Genomic DNA, 21,274 nt, shown 5'->3' with positions numbered 1-21,274 from the left:
AAGTGTCATCATTTACCCTAGGAAGGATGTCATAGAGAATTTCTTAAATGATAATTGTAGATAGGAAGTCATAGTCGTAGATATCTGAAATTGAAAGCCCAATCGATAAACAACAATATTTATGTATTTTCTCCTAAGAATGACTTGGATATCTGAAATGACAATCATGGATAGGAAGAAATCAGTCTGGGCGTCTGAAATGCTCATCTTGAGAAAGAATTGGATTACAAATATCTGTGATGTAAGTGAAATTGCTTGCATATACCTGCTACAGTTATGGGCCCATAAGATTAATGAGATAGATATGTAAAATTATTACTCTGCAAATTTTGATAAGAAATACCACATCATAGCTTGGCTACAAGTTTACAGTATCTACATATCTGTATACTGAACGCCAACTTTAAATGCCTGAAAGAAAATGGGAAATGTGATTTAGAGGTTTACTAGGATGGTTGGATCTTCAGTGTTAATTTGCATGGGATTATTAATTCCTTCATGCAGTACCGTAGTTATATGATTTAAATGTGTTGCACAGGGGGTTAAAGTATTAGATTTTAAAATAAATATTAATGTAAATAATAATAATTAATAATAAATATATCTAAATAATACTTAATAATCTTAAAATTCTTTAGAGATGAACTGCTTGTCAGATATATTCACAAAATAACCCTTTTGTAGAATAAATCCAATTGTAATTATGTACAAAAATCCTATACAATATCTTGCAAAATCCAGATTTTTATTTTATTTTACTTTGAGCACTGGGCAATAATTAAGATTACAGATTGTATTTAATCATGTTTTGTATTATAGACTGGACCATGTTTACTGACTTTTGCACACTTCATAATGTCCCTAATGAGTCAGTATGTCTGTATGTATACGACACATTACCTTTACTTATCAGGTTATACCACTAGAGGGCGCGTCAGTTTAATTTCAACACTGCAGCTGTCTGATGTTGTATTAGGACTGTAAATATTAAGGCCTACTTGAAGCAACATAAAAAGATGTATAGAAGATAAAAGTATTGATATGCGATGTTTTAAATATTGTCAGGCGTATGGTACATTACATCAATTAGGCCTACTTTATAAAAAATAACGTGTCCTCGGTTTTCTGTCCTAAAACTCTTTACTTGTTATACTGTAAAATGAGTTCAGCCTAAGTTAACAATGTAGGGCTATTTTGACCTCGGGAGTTCCTGTGTCCTCATTTCACAGATGAGGAAAAACTTCCTGTGTCCTAAAAACATCCGCTGACAAAATATCCCCCTCCCCTCGTTTCTCATAACTTATATTCTGCATCTATGAATATGTGATTATGAAAAATTAAAATGAATTTTATAATAGTAGCCTAAGTAAAACATAGTCTAAGTAGCCTATATTTTAATGAATGTTCGACTTAAGAGTGCAATATATACCTATCTTTATGCCAATGACAGAAAAAAAATGCTCCCCACAGTTCCTGTTCATTGTTCCCTTAACACCGTTTCCTCTGGGAAATTCTCAGCCTTGGGACTGGGAGCTGGACAAGGATAATTACTGGAAACCCTAATGGGGGCAGGGAATGTGCTGGCCGTAAATGGTCCTTTCTTTCGGCCTGATTGGGCTGGACCACTACTCCACTCCCCTTATTGCTCCTTCATTGGCCCAACCCAACATCAATCTGTTGATTTCCAGATCCCCCCCTCAAGTTTGAAACTTTTTTTTTTTACGAGTAGAAGTAGGAGGAGGAGGAATCGGGTTTCAACAAACTCTTGTAACCGATCCCACAACAGCCGAGGGAAGAAAACACTCTTTCAATAATTGAACATCTGTGCCTGATACGCGGGTACAGAACAGAAGGCAGCAGTGAGGGGAGGACGTGTTTGTGTCCTTATCGAGATCCAACAACCAGAAACATGCTGTGAAGCAACTTTTCCCTGCCCTGCCAGGATGAAGACCTGAGAGATTTTGCTCAGATTACCTAGTCCTGTTTTTGGCTGACAACTCCTGCTGTGTCCCACTGAGCTGAGAGAAAGGTGAGTTCATCTTAACGATCGCGCGGGTTTTTAATGAAACACCTCAACAACATAACCAATAGTCACTGAAAACTTACACCCCACTCAATGTTTTTGGACCTTAAAATTGTAACTCGTATCAGCATAGAGCAACTTTCCTGAATGTTCAATAGACAAAATACTTAAAACAAGACTCAGTTTAGTTTTCTAGGTCGGTACAAAGTTAGCGGAAGTGACGGTCAGCCAGCTTATCAGTCAGGCAGTGATTCAAATATAGCTTTTTATAAAAGCAAGCTACCAGCAAAATGGCTCCAGCTTATTATGCTAAACAGTGCCATTGTAGACCACAATGGATGGTTATTAAAGTAATGGAACTGATTGATGAATTGTTGACTTAATGTGATAGGCAATTCATTAGCTGACATTATTTGAAGTCTACTATTATTCTAATTATGAAGAGATGGGGGAGTGTCATTCAGGTCAATAATTAAACAAAGAAGGTGGCCTTCCCCCCCCAAAGAAGCTATGATGTGGATAACTATGAGGTTTACTATGCAGGTCAAGAAGTAGTGATAAGAAAGGGAAAACGTTGCTGAACAGCTTATCTTATTTGGCATCACATGAAACCAATGACTTGAAAAATCGATATGTTCTCAGAAGGCACTTTCACCAACATTTACACATATTTGTTTTGGTTTTTTTGTGTTTGGATAAAGTTTAAATAAAGTTAGTATAATTGAATGTTAACTTGTGGATACAATTTGATTCAGTGGATATAAGCTATCCATAATTTAGTAGAAATGACTTCCTTATACAAGATGTTACAAATGTTGCGTTTTACGAAGACAAAGACGACACCACTTAACCATCTCATAAGAAACTGAGGGATTGTGTAAACAACAAGAAGAAATCTGATAAAACTGCAAGGTTAATCACGGGATACGCCAGCCGAACGCCTTCGTCTTGAAAACTAGACTGAAAGGGGTGAAGAAAGCATATGTTTTGCAAACACTGATATGTTTTGTAACACACTGCTGTGTTTACATTGTAAAGCACAAGGCTAGACTGTGGATGAATGGCTCCACTGTGCAGCAGAGGCTCTGGCAGGTAGCAGCACACATTATCATGCACGGCCTCAACAGACATGTCAAATGAATTATGGTCCTGGATCAGGACTCAGAGTTGCCTCTCTCCTTGCATTAGCTGTATCAGTGGTGATATGATTTGCCGTTTTTGGATCCACTTTTTTTTTTTTTTTTTAGTTGCTGAGGCTTCTTTTGTGGCTTTGTTGTTGTGGGTTGCCATAGCTGATACCTCATGAACTTATGCAGGGGCCAAAACTCAGTCAGAGAAATCTATTTTTAGCTTATAAGCACAAATGCCAAACATTTCCCAGTTTTAGCCACTATATTTGATGTGTTTTTTCTCTCTTTTATATCACTGTACTCTGTAAATCTTTAGGCTGAAGACCTTTGATTACATCATTGGCAATTTGTAGTACACTTTATGCCTAACCTTGGTATGTGGCCCACTTAAAATAACTAATGCCTTCATTATCAGTTCATTTGATGCACTTGGGGGTTTCTTATGCTTGTCAGACCAAACAAACAACGTGAAGGCCTCACAGTAAGCTTACGATTGGGATTTTATTTTATTTTTTTAACTATTGAATGACAGTTTGTTGTTAAGAAGAGGAAACAAATTCATGATGATTCAAATAATCCTTAATTACAGCCTTAAAATGACGACTTCGGTACAGAATGAAAATATTGTGTGAATGAAATGAAATACAGGGAAACCGAGCAATTACAGTCAGTTTGTTTTAGATTTCATCCTTGGCTGCTCTTAATGAGCATTTGCTGTTCACCATTAATCATAGCCTTGTGCTTCACAACAGCTTTATTATTGTTTCAGTAGACGTGAACCTGAAAAACAAGTCATAATAATGACTGTCCAGCTGGATTAAGTAGATGCTGGTAAGCCTTGACTATATATTTCATAGTATCAGTGCTGCATATCCCTGCCCCTGTGTGTCTTTTAGAAAAGAACAATACAGCCATGTAGTGTTATTAAGGGCAGGCAGAGCTGGAAATGCAGCCATAATGTTAGAGAAACTGTGGAGTCCAGCTGAGAAGAATCCATGGTAACTCACCAACAAGACAGGAGAGGTGTTTGACCTGCTTTTTACTGGGCTGCAAAGTTCAGCCCAGCACGCAGGTGGCCTCCAGTTTCCGTGGAAACCCAAAACACTCTGAGCATGTGCACTTGGCTGAAAGAGCAGAGCTTTCTGCCCTGCAAATATCAGGACATTGTTTAAAACAGAGAGGCTGAGGGGTGTTGACATCTGCCAATAGAGCAGACTCGTTTGAGGTCCCACTTGAGTTATGAATTAGTCTCAGTCTTGTCCTCTTTATTAGCCCCCCTTCTGTTTTCACTGATCTCCATCCCTCCTGCTATTACTACCGCGCACACTGATATTTTCCACTCAATTGACAGAGTTAACAAATGACTCTCTCTGGGCTTCAAGTGATTAAAATGAGTCATAATGGTCGCTGCTCTTATGTTGGCCTTAATTAACGTGTGATAGGCCCAGACATCAGTTGTAGCACCAGTTTGCACCTTGTCTTTGTCACGCATTATGTGCAGGGCTGTTAAGATGCAAATTATATTTTGATGAAAATCTGAATATATCAGGGTGCGCTGGTCTTTCTGCACACAGAGATGAAGTTGTCGCATGATACATTTTTATTGCCACAACAAATGTTGTCAGTGAGTGCTGTGTTGGCTCAGCCTCAGGCAGCACATCAGCTCCTGTATTCCCAGTCTTAATATACATGCCTAACACTCACTGACGTTGCAGAATTAACAACATCAGCTCAAAGACACCGTCTATCGCTGTATGTGCTGCGAGTCCAGAACTCTCCCCCCCCCCCCCCCCCATCTCACATCTCTGGCCTAACCTGTTGCACCGTGGCCTTCTCCTCTTTGCCCCGGGTCTATTTTAGTCCAAATCGGCAGGCTGAATTATTCATCTGCAATCCATTATATAGCGATGAGTTAATTATTAATTTTGCACAGGGCTCTGGCAGATCTGAGAAAACTGTTAAAAAAAAAACGGAGTAGGACAAGGCAGGATGTCTGAGCACTGATTGCCTCCTTTCTCAGCAGATCTGCACAAGTCTTCACAGATAGAGACTGTGTGGGAAGATGAGAGTGACAGAACATCTTACAAAGATCCACTATTAAATCCAAAACCTGCATGCTCACATATGTGCGTCGCTCTCTTTCTGATGAAATCATAACGCGCATGTCAGACCTGCTGAACTAGATGAGCGTGTGTAAATAAAGAGCCTTACACAAACGTACTCGACTTGGCATTTATAATTGTAAACGCACACCAGTCCGAGTACTAGCTCTCTTCACGACCTTGTCTGTTAAACAACATCTCAGGAGGAAGAGTGAAGCGAGCACTACAAAACTTGATGAAAGATGAAGTTGCTGCGTTCACTTGTCCTGAAATCCTGCTGTTTATTCCCCAACAGTGCAGTAGTTCCAGTAGCAACGCTCGTTTGAGTGCTTGCTTGTCCTCTCTGCACACAAAGCACGGATGTACCTTATATAACAAGGAGGATTGTCTATTGTTTCTCAAAGTGGAGAGTGATTATATCATGCAGCTGGGCAGGATCTGTCAGGGAAGAAGTTTTCTCTTTCAAGATTTTCTCTAAAGAATTAGTTATAATGACATCCGAAATGCTTTTAGTCATGAACAAAATGCTTTCCTGAGAATGTCTGACATGGCCTGCAATTGTTTAAAAAATTAGGTATAGGGAGTGGTTCTGCAGACTCCCTGCTTCTCACACGGCGACAGTTTTTTAAAATTGAGTTTTTACTCATGGGAGTTCAACCATAAGGCAGCTAGGTAAATACAGTATGTTCACACAGTGTACACAGTGCAGCAACATCAAATCCACTTCCACTGCTCTGCAATAAATACAACCTTTATGCTGCTCATCATGTTTACTTTGTGGTGGCAGCATGTCAAAATGGAGTTTATTCAAGTCAACAAGTCGGTTGTGTTAGACAGTGATCATATTTTTTGTCAGACCTAAGCATGGTAGAAATAGGAGACATGGGAACAGGGAAAAGGGCATATGGTGAAACTCATCCCCTTAAAAAAACGGATGGCGTCTCAGTTCGATTGGTGTGTGCCTTGAACCTCCCAGTTACCAAGGTGTGCTTAGAAAATGTAAAAGACTATCTTTATCATTTACATGTAAAATGTTAACTAAGCTTCTGGATGTTGCCTGAATATGTTAAGTGCACATTAGAAAAGGGCAACTGTCAAAATGAGAGGTAATTTCGGACACACTTTATGTTGAGGGCAGATAATTGGGATGTTTTTTCCCCCCCCCGTGTTGTGTGGTGCAGGATTGGGGTAAGATTTATGTCTGTCCAGAGAGCTCGAGAGCAGTCAATCTCTACAAATACAGAGCTGTTCTCTGTAATCGCCTCCATCTTCTAGCACTGAAGATCTTCTTTGCTGATGGAGTCGTCTCTGTCAGGGTCACAGTGCCCCGATCCATGTGACTACTGATCCCTGAAGAGAATGAAAGTCGTGACATTTTCTGCTGCCATCAACCGATCACTTGCAAAATGATGTGTCATGAAAAGTTCTACCATCTCTGCCAAAGCCTTTTTAGAAACTTGATGCGGCCAAGTACATGAAGAAACGCGTTTTTTTTTTTTTTTCCACATTGGTTTTTCTCTTTATGGTGACTGTTATCAGTGTACACCATGCTGTTGGCAGGAAGTATCAGAGTGGGGATATTTCGGGTGCTGTGGGCCTCTTCTTCCTCTCAAAGCATGATGGCATTGGTTAGCGTGGGTGGAAGCCACAGGTGTATAATTTCTGGCTCTTTCTCACATGTCATACCTCAGCTTTACATTGACACACATGTGAGTACAGCAGATGCAGAGGTTGCATTCAGGATGGTCAATACCCACATTTAGAAAACTAGCGCACACTCATCATGCTGGACTTATGCTAAATAGATTCATGCATTTAGTGTTGAAGCTTTGCACAGTACGTATATACTACCTCTCCTTTTTGGTTTTATGAAATTGTATTAAATCAACAAATGGAAATGATTTTTGGAAAACCAACCATATACCGTTTTCTGCTTGTCAAATCCGAGGACTTTAAGCTCCTCTCTTTCTGTATGAATTTCATTTCCATATCTTTGGCTTTGGGACTGTTTGAGAGATAAAACAAGACATTTTAATTTGTCTCCACTGACTCTTTGAAATTTTGATGAACATATTCTCACTCTGTTTTCTCAAAGTTTATCCAGCAACTTTCATCTTCTTTTTATGCCTCAATACCTCAAACATAAACGTCTTCACTCATTCAGCCTCCAATGAAACTCTTTTCACAAATATTTGTCCCCCCATGATGTGACGGACCATTGAGCAAGAAAGATGTCATGGGTCATCATCCCTGTGTTTGTGCTTGAACATTCTCATAGTCAGTACTGATGACTAAACGCCAAACTTCATCTGATTCTTCATACAATTCAAGTTTTTACAGGAAACACATACTTATTTGATATCTAAAAGCTAGCTGTTTCATGGCTACTTAAAATGAAACAGCAAAATGTCTTTGCTGTTTCATTTCAAGAATTTTGGATAAAAAGTCCCAGAAACATTTTACGAGAACACGAAAAAAAGCTAAGAGACGGCAAATTTGAGGCTGTTCTTGAACACAGTGTTGCTTTGAGCTAAATGCTAACGTTTGCACATTTAAATGCTAACATGTTGTTATTCATCTGATGTAATGTCTACAGTGACAACGATACTGGTTTCCACAGTGTTCGCATGCCAATTAACTCTCAGTCCAAAGTGTAGCTTCGGCCAAGTCCGAGATCATCTCGCGAGAAGTGCATGCGGCTTTATGGCACGACTTCACACACAAGCCTTCGGTTACAAAAAAATAGTCAGTTAGCCCGTCTCTGTGTGGCTGAGGCTAAGAGGAGGAGGACAGTGAGGAGTGACAGAGCAAGAAGCAGAGTGTGTACATCCCTGCAGATAATATTCAGAACAGATGGCTACGTTACATTAGTTTGTATTATTTTCTCATGCAGCTTTACCGGGTGCAGAACTGTATCTAACCCAAGTTATAACACATCCACATACTCCATGTGCAAACAGTTTGCAAACACGGGGGTAAAGATGCTCTCAGAGTCATATTTTCACAAAATCTGGTAATACTACCGTGTCCGTCCAAATGTTGGTTTAGCTTCTCACAACGTCTTTGCCGGCTTCACATCATCTGCTTGTGAACAAATGCATGTTATTTAAAAGTGTGAGGCGTAACAGCACGGTGTGTCTTACGACAGTGGAGTTGCACTGAGACACCTTTGGTGGGCGCCAAAGCACACCAAACTACATTCCTACACATTGTGGATTTAAAGAAGTAGAAAATTAGTCCGGTGGATTTCAGTAAAGTGATTTCAATTCAGTGTTTCCCCTACCCCTATGTTTTTTTTTTGTTTTTTTTTAAAGATTTATTTTTTGGCTTTTTGTTCCTTTATTGTAGAGATAGGATAGTGGATAGAGTCTGAAATCAGGGAAATAAGTCATTTAAGGATACCTTTCTGATAGAAAAGGACAGCTGTCATTAAAAGTAACATGAACAAGATTCCTTGGTGTTCATGGGTTACCTTGAACCTTGTCTCTCCCCCCCCCCCCAATGCTGTAAACCTAGGGGAAACACTGCAATTCAATGTCTTTACAAAACTTTTGGTTTGTAAGTCAATGGTTGCTGAGACATTTCACAGTTCCCCGGTCAGGCCGACATTTCCATCCACCACACTTGTCTTCAACACAGTGCTATCAACAAAATATAGATGTCTTTTATAGATGTTTTTTCCTGGCATTAGTCTTGAAGGTCTCCACAACGGCCACATTGTTTTACAGCTAAATGAAAGCGACAGCCAGTAGGAGTTGTCGTCCCACGCATTTTCCCCTTTTTCCCAAATGAATTAGGAAAAGCTTTTGGCTGAAATGTCCCCAATGCAGACGTCAGCTTCTGCATGCTCTGAAACTCAAAGAGACTACGCAAATTAAACCCAGATAATAAAGGGCCTATCCGGCTTCATCTGACCCAGCTTCAATAATCCTCCAAGGACTGGAGAGGACAGCTGGGTTATTACTTCGTCATCACAGCTTCTTTTTGATCTCAATCCCTCAGTCGGGCTGTCATGCAGGGCAGACGGGGCTGTCTGCACCTGCAGGAGGGTGTGGGAGTCCCTGAATGCATCACCCAGGCTCCCCCAGGGTTATAAGACATCCGTCCAACTCTGTGCAGGGTCCAGTTTCATTTCCATGAGTTGTGTTTGCTCAGCTCACGTCTTTGTGAGTGAATGTATGCAGGCTTTTTCTAAGCCAGTTGATGATTTTGTAGCTCTTCTAAATGCTGTAATTATGCCGAGAATCTGTCGGCGGCCGCAATCTGTCTTTGTTTTTCATTTTCAGATGCTCAGCAAAGCAGACCTATCAGGGATGCAGATGTCGGTCTGTGCGATTCCTGTGTGCAGTGCTGGCTGTTGCTTTTATGTTTCTGCAAAAACACTCAGCAGGGTATGCTGCTGTCATGTCTTGTTCTGCCTTAAATCCGTTAAATGTTTTGCCTCCTATAAATTCTGCGGAGGCGCTGTGTCAGGGCTGGCCCAGCTTGTCCCTGGGCACAGGACTTCACAGGCCATTTAGATTTGGCACTAACCGCTCTCATGCTGCAAAGTCACCTAAAAAAAAAAGATTCCTTGATCGAAAACCTTTTCATCACTGCAACACCTGTCCCTTGAGGACCCCTTTTCTCACAGCCTTTAGTTTTCTCTGCTTTGGGGGAAATGGGTGGATGGGGTGGAAGTGACAGCCACAGTGAGGATCTCGCTCCATCTTTAGGAGTGCAAGTGTCACTTTTTCAGCCTTGAGTGAATCCTCGGACAGACACTCCTAGTGGCGCTGCGTTAAAAGTGTTTGGATGAAAGCAAAACACACCTCCCTTTCTGATTCTTCCCCTTTCTCCTCCTCCTCTTCTTTTTTTTTTTTTTGGTGCTGTTTGTCTGCGGGCGACACAGAGTTGACAGCTATGATGGCTCCGGTCCCCGACGAGAGAGAGGAATTTAATGAGCACTATGAAATCACCCTCCAATCTGAGAAAGAGGTTCCTCTTCTTAATGTTCCCATTATCCATTTGCACTTCTCAAAACTCTTACATGTCCATCAGCAAGGGCACCGAGAAAGTGAGCAAGAGAGGGTGCTGAATGAAGACTTCCTCTAAGTGTTTTTCAATGGCCGATTGTCCTCTTCAGGTCCTCTGCTGTGATTAGAGGGTGGTGGCACTCATGGTGATTGTTTTCAGTCGCAGCTTAAGCAGAAAAGAAAGATGCAAGTTTCTTTTTTTTTTTCTTTCAGTCTGATCATTAGTGTCCTTCTCCTTGTTATCCATTTCACACACATTGCATCAGGGCAGGATTTTCTGTAACAAGTGCAGCTTGGCAAGTTCGGAGTAACAATCATGAGGAAAGGGTGGATGGGGATCTAAAAGTTATCCAGCAAAAACACCTGAGCACCTGCAAAAAAAAAGAGCGAGTAACTAGATTCAGCATGCCACAGAGTTTAAATGACCTCTCATTCAAACACCTACATGTTGCTCTGTGTTCCTGGATTGATTTATAACACACACCCGCCCGCCCTTTGTGTCTCCATCTCTCTGCCTCTTGTCTTTGCTCTCCCTCCTCTCGTGTGTCTCCTCCCTGGGAAGCATCCTGCTGACACTCTCTCTAAGGAGTCTTATTGATATTCTTGGAGAGGCATTGCAGAGGGGGAGAGAGACAGAGAGAGAGAGAGAGAGAGAGAGAAATGAAAGTCACACACTGTAGCAGCAGACGCACTTGCCTTCTAGTACCAACAGTAAAAAGTCAAATAAAAACACAAGTCACCCAGCAGGGATATGTCATCGTTCATATTGTCTGCTGCACTAATAGAATCTCTCCTGCTTTGGATCTTTTATTATTTGCTGTCACGTGGGAAAGGAAACTGCCAGACATAAAGAAAGCTTTAAGGATTATTTCACGTGGAGGGATATTGTAACGAGATTAAACCCCTGTTGTGATGTGAATGGGACACAGTGAAAACAAAATAATTATATTTGTGCAGGCACCATGGGCTAAATAAATGCCATCCTGGATCTCAAGAAATAAGATCGGACTGGTGACTGCTTATTTGTCTGCCTGTGGTAAACAAGTATCCCACTTGTCGGGTGAGTATATCCCTGACTCCTCAGATGCCACACTAAGGGAAAATGGCATATACATTTTTCTGTCTAGAATTCTAGAGGCATCTTTATGATTTGTTTTCACTCTGAAGGGGACAAACCCTCAACTCATCTGTCAATCTGGAGAAATACATCTACAACCATCCGTTGTCAGGGTCATTTAACATGCACATACTACAACTACTGTCTTATCAGATCAGCGTCCCCTTTTTCTTGTTTTACATCTAAGTAACTAATAATCCTGGTGTTTTGGGTCTGCGGGTGTTGAAGAGAAGAGAAATAAAGCAGCATTTTTCACAAATGTCAGTGACAAAACAATTTATTGATTCAAAAAAATGTGGGGGGGGGGGGGGGTAGCAGGTAAATGAATCATGCCAATAAAACTTAGTTACAGGCCTATTTTGTTGCTGAGGAGAAGCAACACGTCCATGTTATTAATTGCACTCTAACAAGGACTTTGCCTGGTTAAAGGACACTTTGAAATTAGGAGAAGAGCCGTTCTTGACAGTTTTTTCAGTATCCGGTGTGACAAAGCAGTTCCTACCAAAAAACATCGAGATGAAATGCCTCCATCCTTCAGGCGCTTGTCTTTCTTTTGATAAATCACAATTCATATTCAGGTCCTCTTGTTGCTTTGTCTGGTCTGAAACACTGACTCCGGTTGTTTTGGTGAGTGGTTAGGAGGAATAGGCCGGTGTGGCTCCGTGCTCTTTTCACTGTAACGTTATACAAAAAGAAATAGAAAGTAACAGAATCTAAACCTTGAGAGGGAACATAACGCTGTCATGCAGATATTATCTTTAAAGTGCAACAGGAATGTTGGGAATAAATCTTATCATAAGGTTAACAGTAGGTTGATTAGTTAATTGAAAGAAAATCCGGGAAGGAAAGGTAAGTGGGGCTTTTTTTTTGTCAGTTTTCAAGCAAGAAGTAAACACATGATGCTGTGTTCTTTTTGTAAATTGTTGTTTTAAAAAACAACAAAGCACGCACTTAATGATATTGATGATGAAGACAATGGTTTTGTTTGATAATGAAGATTTTAGGATGGTTTTGATGCTGATAAGAACTTAATGCTGTGCTTTGTGCACTGCCTGTCAGCACCTCTTCCCGATCAAACTTCAAGCTGTTCATTTGCACTTACTGACGTTGTTGTCTCATCACCTCTGGAGCTTCTAGCACATCATTTCAGACATCATATGATCAGTATTTAAGTTTTTAACATTTTCGTAACATTGTTTAAAGGTTCCTTAAATATATCTAACAGTGCTTTTTTTTGTCTACACAATAGTTTAAAGTTATTCTTCAAGAAAAACTGTTAAGATTGCAAGTACAGTTCCCTTAGTAATCCTAGAAATTGATCAAATCTTTCTTTTGTTGCCTGTTTCCTTTCATGTTCTCCCACGTTATCCTTGGAGTTTGAGTAAGGTCAGGTCAAGTAAAGAGTCTTGAGGAAAATAGTTGCATTTATTTTTCACAAAGACAGAATGTAAAAACTTTTGGAGGGTGACCTAGAGAACGCTTTAAGAACGCACTACCTGAAATGACGTGGCGTGCTGTGGCCGTGCCTTTATTTGAGAGGAGAGATAGGCTGTTGTTATGAAAGCTGTCAACCCCTGTGACCTCCACCGTATACGCCTCTCTGGTGGGCGCAGTCTTTCACTGATACACCCTACTTTGGCACACAGACACACACTCAGATACAGTGTTGTACATAAATCAAGCAACATGCGTGTGGTGAATGACTTTGGGCCATCTGCATCCTCCTCTCTTTCACACATACATTCACACCTTGATCTCCCGATGCATTCTCTTCTTGAGGCGTCTAGATCACGTCGTCCCTTCTTTGCATTGTCGTGCTGTAACTGACTTTGATCCTGCGAGCGCTATGATGCTGTTGTCTAACTACGTTGTAGGCTCGGAGCCAGGGGGTTGCTGGGACTAATTTGACAGCTGCCACGGCTCATTATCTAATAAAGGGGACAGTTCTTGGCCCTGCAGTTTAAACCGCATTAGTGTAGATGTTATTTATAATAACCTCACACATTGCAGGCCGTCACCGTGTTTATGTTACTTCCTCAAAATGAGAAAGTGTCAGCTTCCAATTAAGACACTGTAAAAAGTTAAAACCAAGGAAATGTGTCCACAGTCATTAAATTCATGAACATTTAACTCAACACTTTTCCTCTCTTTCTGTCTCATCTTGAACCAGACTGGACCATGGACTCCTTCAGCACCAAGAGCTTAGCCCTGCAGGCGCAGAAGAAGTTGATGAGCAAGATGGCCACTAAAAGCATGGCCAACCTCTTCATCGACGACACCAGCAGCGAGGTGCTGGACGAGCTGTACCGTGTCACCAAGGAGTACACCCGCAACCGCAAAGAGTCGCAGAAGATCATCAAGAACCTGATCAAGATGGTGGTGAAACTGGGTGTGCTCTACAGAAACAACCAGTTCAACGGCGAGGAGCTGATCCTGGTCGAGAACTTCAGGTACGTTGTTGAGTCGTTCTAAAACTTTTTTCACAAAATACTTTTGTTGCACAGCTTCTTCTTTTTATTCAGAGTTTCATGCCTGTGCTCTGTGAATGGACAAAAAAAGCCCTGAGGCATTTAGCTTAGCTTACATTAGCTTAAAAACAGATGGTGACTGCTAGCTAGCAGAAATTGAGTTTATCTTGTTTGTTTAATGTCTACACGAACAGTAATGATATCAGTTTTTGTTTTAGAGGAAGTTACATACTAGAACTACGAAATGAGCAATATTACAACAAATTCATTGTGTAAAAAACTTTAATGTCAGTGTGAGTAAATATTGAAGAAATAAAAAAAAGAGAACTTAAGACAGATGTGATACCTTCCATTCGGTGAAAAGTTCTAAAAGAGTTCTCATAAAGCAACGGCAAAACATATACACAACAGTGCTGACAGTTTCATGAATATTTATATCCATTCAACACTAAAAACTCACAACAAAGACACAACAATAATAAAGCAGCTCATTTGTGCTATTAAAATAAAGCGACTTCACAGCTAGAAGTTATGGTAACTATTAACTTAAATCTAAAGTTGTGTGAAAGCTGCATATTGTTGAGGTATTGGCAGGTATATATATCTAGAACTTTAGAACAAGCCAGCTAGCCATTTATGGTCTTTATGCTAAGCTAGGCTAATTGCCTCCTGGTTCTTGCTCTAAATTTTACACACACGAACGAAGTATCAATCCTATCATCTTGCACTTGGCACAAAATAATGTTCTAAACATGTGAAAAATTCTGCCGTATATGTGTTGTTACATTGAATATGACAGGCCTCGAGCTGGTGGAGAGTTTCATGTGAGGAGGTCTGTAGTTCAAGTGTATTTTTGTGTGCTGATGGAGGCAAATTAAGGAAATTCAGTTTATATATTTCCCAGTAAAAAAAAAAAAGTCAGCTTGGAGGCATTTGAAGCAGACATTAGTGCACAGTATGGAGAATGGTGATTATGTTAGCATAGAGATGCAACGCTGTGAAGGACAATCCTTTAACTGATAGAGTGTAGGGGGGGGGGGGGGTGGGAAACTTTTCAAAAGAAAATCATAAGACAGCAGTTTCTATTTTTACCTCCCTCTGCTGCTCCAGTCAGAATTAGAAACTGACAGCCTCTCCTCTCTCTTGTCGTCTCACAGGAAGAAAGTTCACACTCTGGCCATGACGGCGGTCAGTTTCCACCAGATCGAGTTCACCTTTGACCGCCGCGTCATGAGCGCCATTTTGAATGATTGCCGTGAACTGCTGCACCAGGCCATCAAACGCCACCTGACAGCCAAGAGCCACGCACGAGTCAACCATGTGTTCAATCACTTCGCTGACTGTGACTTCCTGGCGGCTCTGTACGGGCCCTCGGAGGTTTACCGCGCTCACCTGCAGAGGATTTGTAATGGGGTCAACAAGATGCTCGACGAGGGGAACCTCTGACCCCCGGCGACCTCTTCTTCGAACGCCTTTACCTCTAATCACCCCCCTCATGAACCATCGGGCAGGGTTTCTCTTTTTTATAAGGTGACAATAATGGACATTTGACACATTTGTCGTTTTGTGTTTTTGTGTGTTCTTTTTCAGCCATAACTGTAACACTGTGACTCTCTTTACTTTGTCCAAAGTCAGTTTGTGTTGTTAATCCACGGCAGATGTTTCATTTTGAATGAATGTAAAACTTTAAGCTCTTATCAGTATATTCAGGAGTAGGAGCCTTGACAACTGTGCCTTAGAAAAACATATTTTTATCTTCATTCCAAGGGCACAAAGCTTGCTCTCTTACTCAATCAAAAAGACATGAATCCAGGCACAGGCCTTCAGTTTTATCTCTGTAAGGTGCTTTTAATGGTTTTTCGAGCAACAGACAAGAAACTAAATTTCTGTCTTATACAAACACCCAAGGACATATAGACGTTCTTTTTTTCTTCTTGATTCTTTTTCTATAAGTAGTATTGCACTTAAGTCTGAACAAGCGCTGTACTGTACTTCCCTGCATACATGGCATCATGTGAACAGTAAAATAATCCTGCTTAGCCTGCATTTTACAGCTCTCCCCATCATGCACTGAAGTCCACTTTGTAGAGAGGCCAGGCTTATGTTTAGAAGGCACCTATAAACCTATTTTCCTTATAATAGACTGGTTTATAGCTGCCACATCAAGTATTTGGGTCAGAGAAGGCCCATAAACATGAAGGAATTTCATTGTGGATTGTTGACTCGAATGTCTCGCTCGCTCTATGCTTATCTCCTCGGACAAACTTTATTTTGAGTCTATAAATGAATCACAGCGGGGAAGTAGCACGATATGACAGCAGGTGCAAAGGTTGCCTTGTTGTCATATAGTTTGAGGGGAATAAAGCGCGCGTACAGTTGAAACCCTCATCGTGATAGATGTTTGCGCCTGGGGTCAGCTGTGCTTCAGGTTTATCAGCATTGCCACGGGTTGACTCATAAAAGCACAAAAGCTGTGGTTCACATTCTGACAGATCTGGACTCAAAAGACTCCCCGTGAGCGGTCGGATGAATGGCTGGACCAAAACTGCAGCTCTGTTTCTATGAAGAGGACCAGGCAGGATATATAGAGATTAGAGCGGAGACAAACACAGTACCTGATTGTACTCTCCCTCTGCAATTATAGCTCCACACTCCAGGGTGGTATAATGGCCTGAAGCCTGCCACTGTCGAGCAGCCTCTCCATTTCACCACACAGCAGCCTCATGTAATGTGATGGAGATTACCATCACTGTTTGTGAGATGCAAGTACTTTTAATGGAGTGAAAGATGTTGTCGTGTTTCTTCCTTATAAAAGAGCATATGAATAGTTACTACTATCCCTCTCCAACCTCACATATAATAGCTGTCTTTCTTTTTTGTCTATGTGTTTTTGTATCACCGAGCCTGTCTGGGAGATTGTTTTGTGCTGCGGCCTCATTTCGTATTCTGTGTGTGTGTGTGTGTGTGCGCGCTTGTGTGTGTGTGTGTGTGTGTGTTTGTGTGCGTACCTGTGAGAGAATTGGAAATTGAGCCGTGTAATAAGCGCTGTGCTTTTCCAGATAGGATTGCTGAAACTTTAACTCCATCCACAGCAGCTCTGCCAAAGAAAAGACGACTGATGTCACTTAAAATGCAGTCTCTTTACAGGGGAACATAAAAGAAAAAACATTATGCACTTGATAATTATGACTCTGCTTATGGTGATAATGAAGACAACGGTGTGGTGGCTGTTTTTTTTTTTTTTTTTACTTCACCTTTAAAATTCTTCGATTACTACCCGGAGTGTATTCTCATTTGTTGGACCCATTTGACTCTGACTGCACCATTTTGGCAGGCTTTGAAGTAAATCCTTTTTCCTAATTCCAAAAAACAGTTGACTTTAATTGTCTTTGGATGTCATTTTCTCCAATCCCTCCACATCTCAGGGTTAGTTTAAATCTCTCCTGCTTTAAAATGCATGAAACACTTTGCAGACATTACCACAAACCTCTACAACAGCCCCACTTGTTTTACTGAAGTCCTTTAAATGAAGAATCTACGTATCTTATTGCCTTTTCACTTTTGGGAATTGACAACTGTTTTTATTTTCACTCATGTACATATTATTTGTTTTGTGTCTCCATATTGTATCCAGGCACAACAAATATAATAAAAATATACTTTTTTAAATGAATAAATGTCTCATCTTTATTGTCCCGTCATTCACTGAGTGTCTTCCCATCTGTACGTTGGATGCTGGAATTTTCCGGCCAGATCAGGAGGGTAATCTGACTGAATGTCTGACCTGGATTAAGTCGGCCAAATCCCTTCTTCCTGCTCGCAGCATTGTTTGGAAGCCATGAAAGCGAACACAAACCCGTCTGACTGAAAAACAATTCAAGTTATGGGTCATGTTTTTCCACTTCCCACAGGCCCACGCCACGCACAGAGGTAGAGCAGGAAATGAGGGAGTCGGAAAAAGACTTTGTGCTTCTGTTTTTGGAAAATTAAACATTCAACTTGGCTGCAAGTGTAGCAGGAGAACCACTCGAAGTGAATTCAGTTTGAGTTTAATCTGTCAATGACTTTGCTTCTCCTCAGACTTTGGAATGATAATTTGGCCTGTAGCACGTCTGCACATCCTCCCTGCAGCCCACTTGAAAGGCTTCTGCAGTACCAAGCGCCCAATTATCATCTAATGGTCATTATCTCACCGTGCATTTCTTCTTTTTAGTGAATGCACCCTGGAGTTGAGTGAGTTACGACTAAACTGAGATGCGAGCACAGCCCGGTCACGTCTCACTGTTTACCTCTTCCTGTTCTGATTTGATGCAACTGTGATGTCAAATAATGCAAAAAAAACAGCATCCTGAAATGATTCATTTCTGCCTGTCTTCTTCTTCTGTGGAGTTGTGTAAGAGGTTGAATAAAAAGGAATGAAGGGGTGGATAAAAGTTGAGAATTTCAGTTTGCTTATTTTTCTCCTTCGCAGTGTATGTGCGTCTCGCTCAAACACTTTTTGAAAATTTTAATTTGGAAATGACAGTCACGACATGATTATCAGCGGATGTGACTGAGGGCTCTTCATACATTTGGTGAAGCGAGCTTCCACTGGGGCATAATTATCATTTTGACATAATGAAGTTACTACAAAGGAGCTGTCCTGCATCCAAAGATGGGGGGAAAATTAAGCATGCAGAGGACCCCATTACTCTTTCTACTTGTGCTCAAGCACAGCTTACTGAGTAATGATTTATGCTACGGACCTCTAACCTGAAGTAAACAAAGTTGAGCTGGGGCATTGTAGCATGCGACTCCTCTCCCGGATCAAAGGAGCAATTCTCCTGCGTAGCTGTAAAACCCTTTTAGGAAGGACAAACCCAGCCGGATTAACGCGGTCCATTCCTGCAAGGATGCAGGCAGTTGGTTTTGGCATAACACTACAAAGTCTGGCCGCCTGTCAATACGGGCTCAAACACCCTAATGTTTGAGTTCTGGGTGGTGCAACAAAACAAACCACAGGGCATTGTGTTCAAACAGCAGGCTATTCTCTGCACTGGTACAACATCACACGGCCATATTTCTAGACTTTCTTTTATCATCTGAGCTGCTTAAAATGCCTTTTAGCTCTAATGAGAGAAAAAAGCCCTGTGATTGCAGTCAAAAGATGAGTAGTACTAAAGAAGAAACCATTGCAGTTACTTCAATGATTGCAGCTTTGCCGACAGAAGACAATATGTATTTGTTGATTTATGCTGCAGCATATAAAGAAGAAGCAGGTTTTATGCTCTGATGATGACCTGAAAGTGAATTATTCTGCGAATAAACTCATGGTTTGTCACAGTACGCAAAACATTGTGTCACGTTTTTGATTTAGTCACCCACACTGTCTGTTTTCGTTCATCATTTCTATGGAAATGTTCGTGTCAAGGCCGACATCTCAATCTAACAGCTACATCCGTGCTTTCTAAATCTTATTACAGTGTGTGCAAGGCGTTTAAGGAGAAGCGCCTTTTACACCAGGTCTTTGCTGACCTTTCAAGCACTTCCAAATTTTCTCTCGGCACCAAACTCATGTAGGTTAGCTGGCAGAGCAGAGCAGAGCAAGCACTGCTTATTATGTATTACTTTGCTTTTGTAGTCCCTCCACATCGTTACTCATCCAGTATGCTTAAAGGTGCTCTCCCCTCTGGCAAGCACATCTATGACAGTCAGCTTTGGAAGTTAGAAGTCTTTCAAAATTCTTTTTTCCTGTCTTTTCTCTGCCTCTCTTTTATTCTTTCTTGGTGTCCCCGCTCCTCACTCTCTCTTCCTTTCCCTCTCGAGTCCTCGGAGAGCACCTGACTGACGTGTTGTTCAAGGAGGAGAAGGGGAGGGGAATCCAAAAGCAAACAACACAAAAATATATATATGAGTCGACGGCAAAACCACTGCAGCGCGCACATAAACATACAACTCAGTGCTGAAGCCCTGAGGATTATCAGCAGCGCGACACTGGACACTTCAGGGAAGACAGCATCTGCTCGCTTCCATATTTAATGCCACAAAAATGAACAATGTGTTCTCAGGAAACTTTACTTTGTGTCATAACAGAGCCAAATTCATTGTTGCAAACACAAGTAATCCCTAAGAAACTGCAAATTGTAGCCGTCCAGGTGGCTATAGAAAGCTACCAAATGCCCAAACTCATTCTCACTGTGGCTAAAGGCCATTTTTCACAGGACATTTGGACAGACATGGGGCCTTTTGCTTTCAAAGCTTTGCTTTAACATTTATCTTTTCCGCCGAGTTATGTAAGGTGTTCAGCGATGTCCTCTCTCTCTTTTTCTCTGTGTCTGCTCGGAGAAATTTAACCGGGAAACTGTACCTGCAGTGGGAGCAGAGTTCAGCAGACACACATTCATACAGCTGTAGAGTCCCAGCATGCAACGCTCCGCTGCTTCTGGATGGGCCGTCAGTTTGTTACAGGACTCAAAACAAGTGAGGGAGCTCTACAGGAGGCAGCGGACAAGGTTACAATGAGGCCATATGCTCTGTTTGCTTCCCCCTTTCACCAACTGTTCCAAGCATACTGAATCTATGATGGTGACAAAACACCTCCCGCATTAGAGGAGTTATAAGAGACACTGCAGCTAACTGTAAAGGAGATTTCTTCCAGCTTTGAAATAGTATCAGTTCATTTTTACCCATCCATCAGTCTCACATTCATCACATTAATATAGAAAAAGGAGTAAAAACAGCAGGACTTAAGTGTTTAACCAGCCAAAAAGCGAACAGACAGCGACTGTGACAGCTACTTATTATTCCACATTGACTTTAAATGTTTGTGCAATGATAGTGTGTGTTTCCCTGTCGTGTTAATCCTGGACCTCAAAAAGGGGCAGGATGATTTAGAGGTCACATATTATGCAAAATAAGCATTACTATGTTTTTCTAACACTTATGTGTCTCTAGTCTGTCTACAAACCCCCTAATTATGAGAAAAGTCCATCCTCTCCATCTTTTCCCTGCTCCACTATTCAGAAACCGTTTGCTCAAATAGGCTGTTTGGAGATTTTCCCTTCATGACATCACAAAGGGAAGTAACCCCTCCCCAAGGTGGGTGACACCCACAAATAGGTGTTTGTTCTGCCCTCTGAGTCTGCCTACTCACCGTTAACAATATGGCATGAAGCAAGAGCTCGAGCCACCAACGCCCTTCCAGAGAGGGGTGTGGTCAGACACAGCTCATTTGCATTTAAAGGTACAGACACAGAAACAGTCTGTTCTGAGCAGGCCCGAGATAGAGCAGTTTATAGGCATGATCAAATTCAGGATCAGAATGGATTTACAACAAGAAACTTCACAGACATGTGTTGGGGACCTCTAAGATGTATTTAAATTTGATGAAAATGAGAATAATGGAAATAAGGAATAAGGAAAACATCTTTTAAAGAGATG

The 21,274-nt window shown here is 41.2% G+C and overlaps 1 protein-coding gene across 1 annotated transcript; it reads left to right on the top strand.

Moving 5' to 3' along the window:
- The first annotated feature begins 1,578 nt into the window (after positions 1 to 1,578).
- tnfaip8l1 (tumor necrosis factor, alpha-induced protein 8-like 1) lies at positions 1,579 to 17,532 on the top strand. Its single transcript, XM_061032902.1, has 3 exons — positions 1,579 to 2,029; positions 13,558 to 13,837; positions 15,013 to 17,532. Exons 2-3 carry the CDS (start codon positions 13,566 to 13,568, stop codon positions 15,299 to 15,301), a joined length of 561 nt encoding a protein of 186 aa, XP_060888885.1. The 5' UTR covers positions 1,579 to 2,029; positions 13,558 to 13,565; the 3' UTR covers positions 15,302 to 17,532.
- Positions 17,533 to 21,274: the final 3,742 nt, after the last annotated feature.

This window comes from Labrus mixtus, chromosome 3, assembly GCF_963584025.1.
Source record: "Labrus mixtus chromosome 3, fLabMix1.1, whole genome shotgun sequence".
NCBI classification, from domain to species: Eukaryota; Metazoa; Chordata; class Actinopteri; order Labriformes; family Labridae; genus Labrus; species Labrus mixtus.
This window is presented reverse-complemented; position numbering and strand designations above follow the sequence as displayed.

Bases quoted from the DNA above. Each gene is read 5' to 3' on its own strand.
- tnfaip8l1 (XM_061032902.1), top strand. From the start codon at position 13,566: ATGGACTCCTTCAGCACCAAGAGCTTAGCCCTGCAGGCGCAGAAGAAG. The intron at 13,838-15,012 runs GTACGTTGTTGA...GTCGTCTCACAG, and splicing joins ATCCTGGTCGAGAACTTCAG to GAAGAAAGTTCACACTCTGG.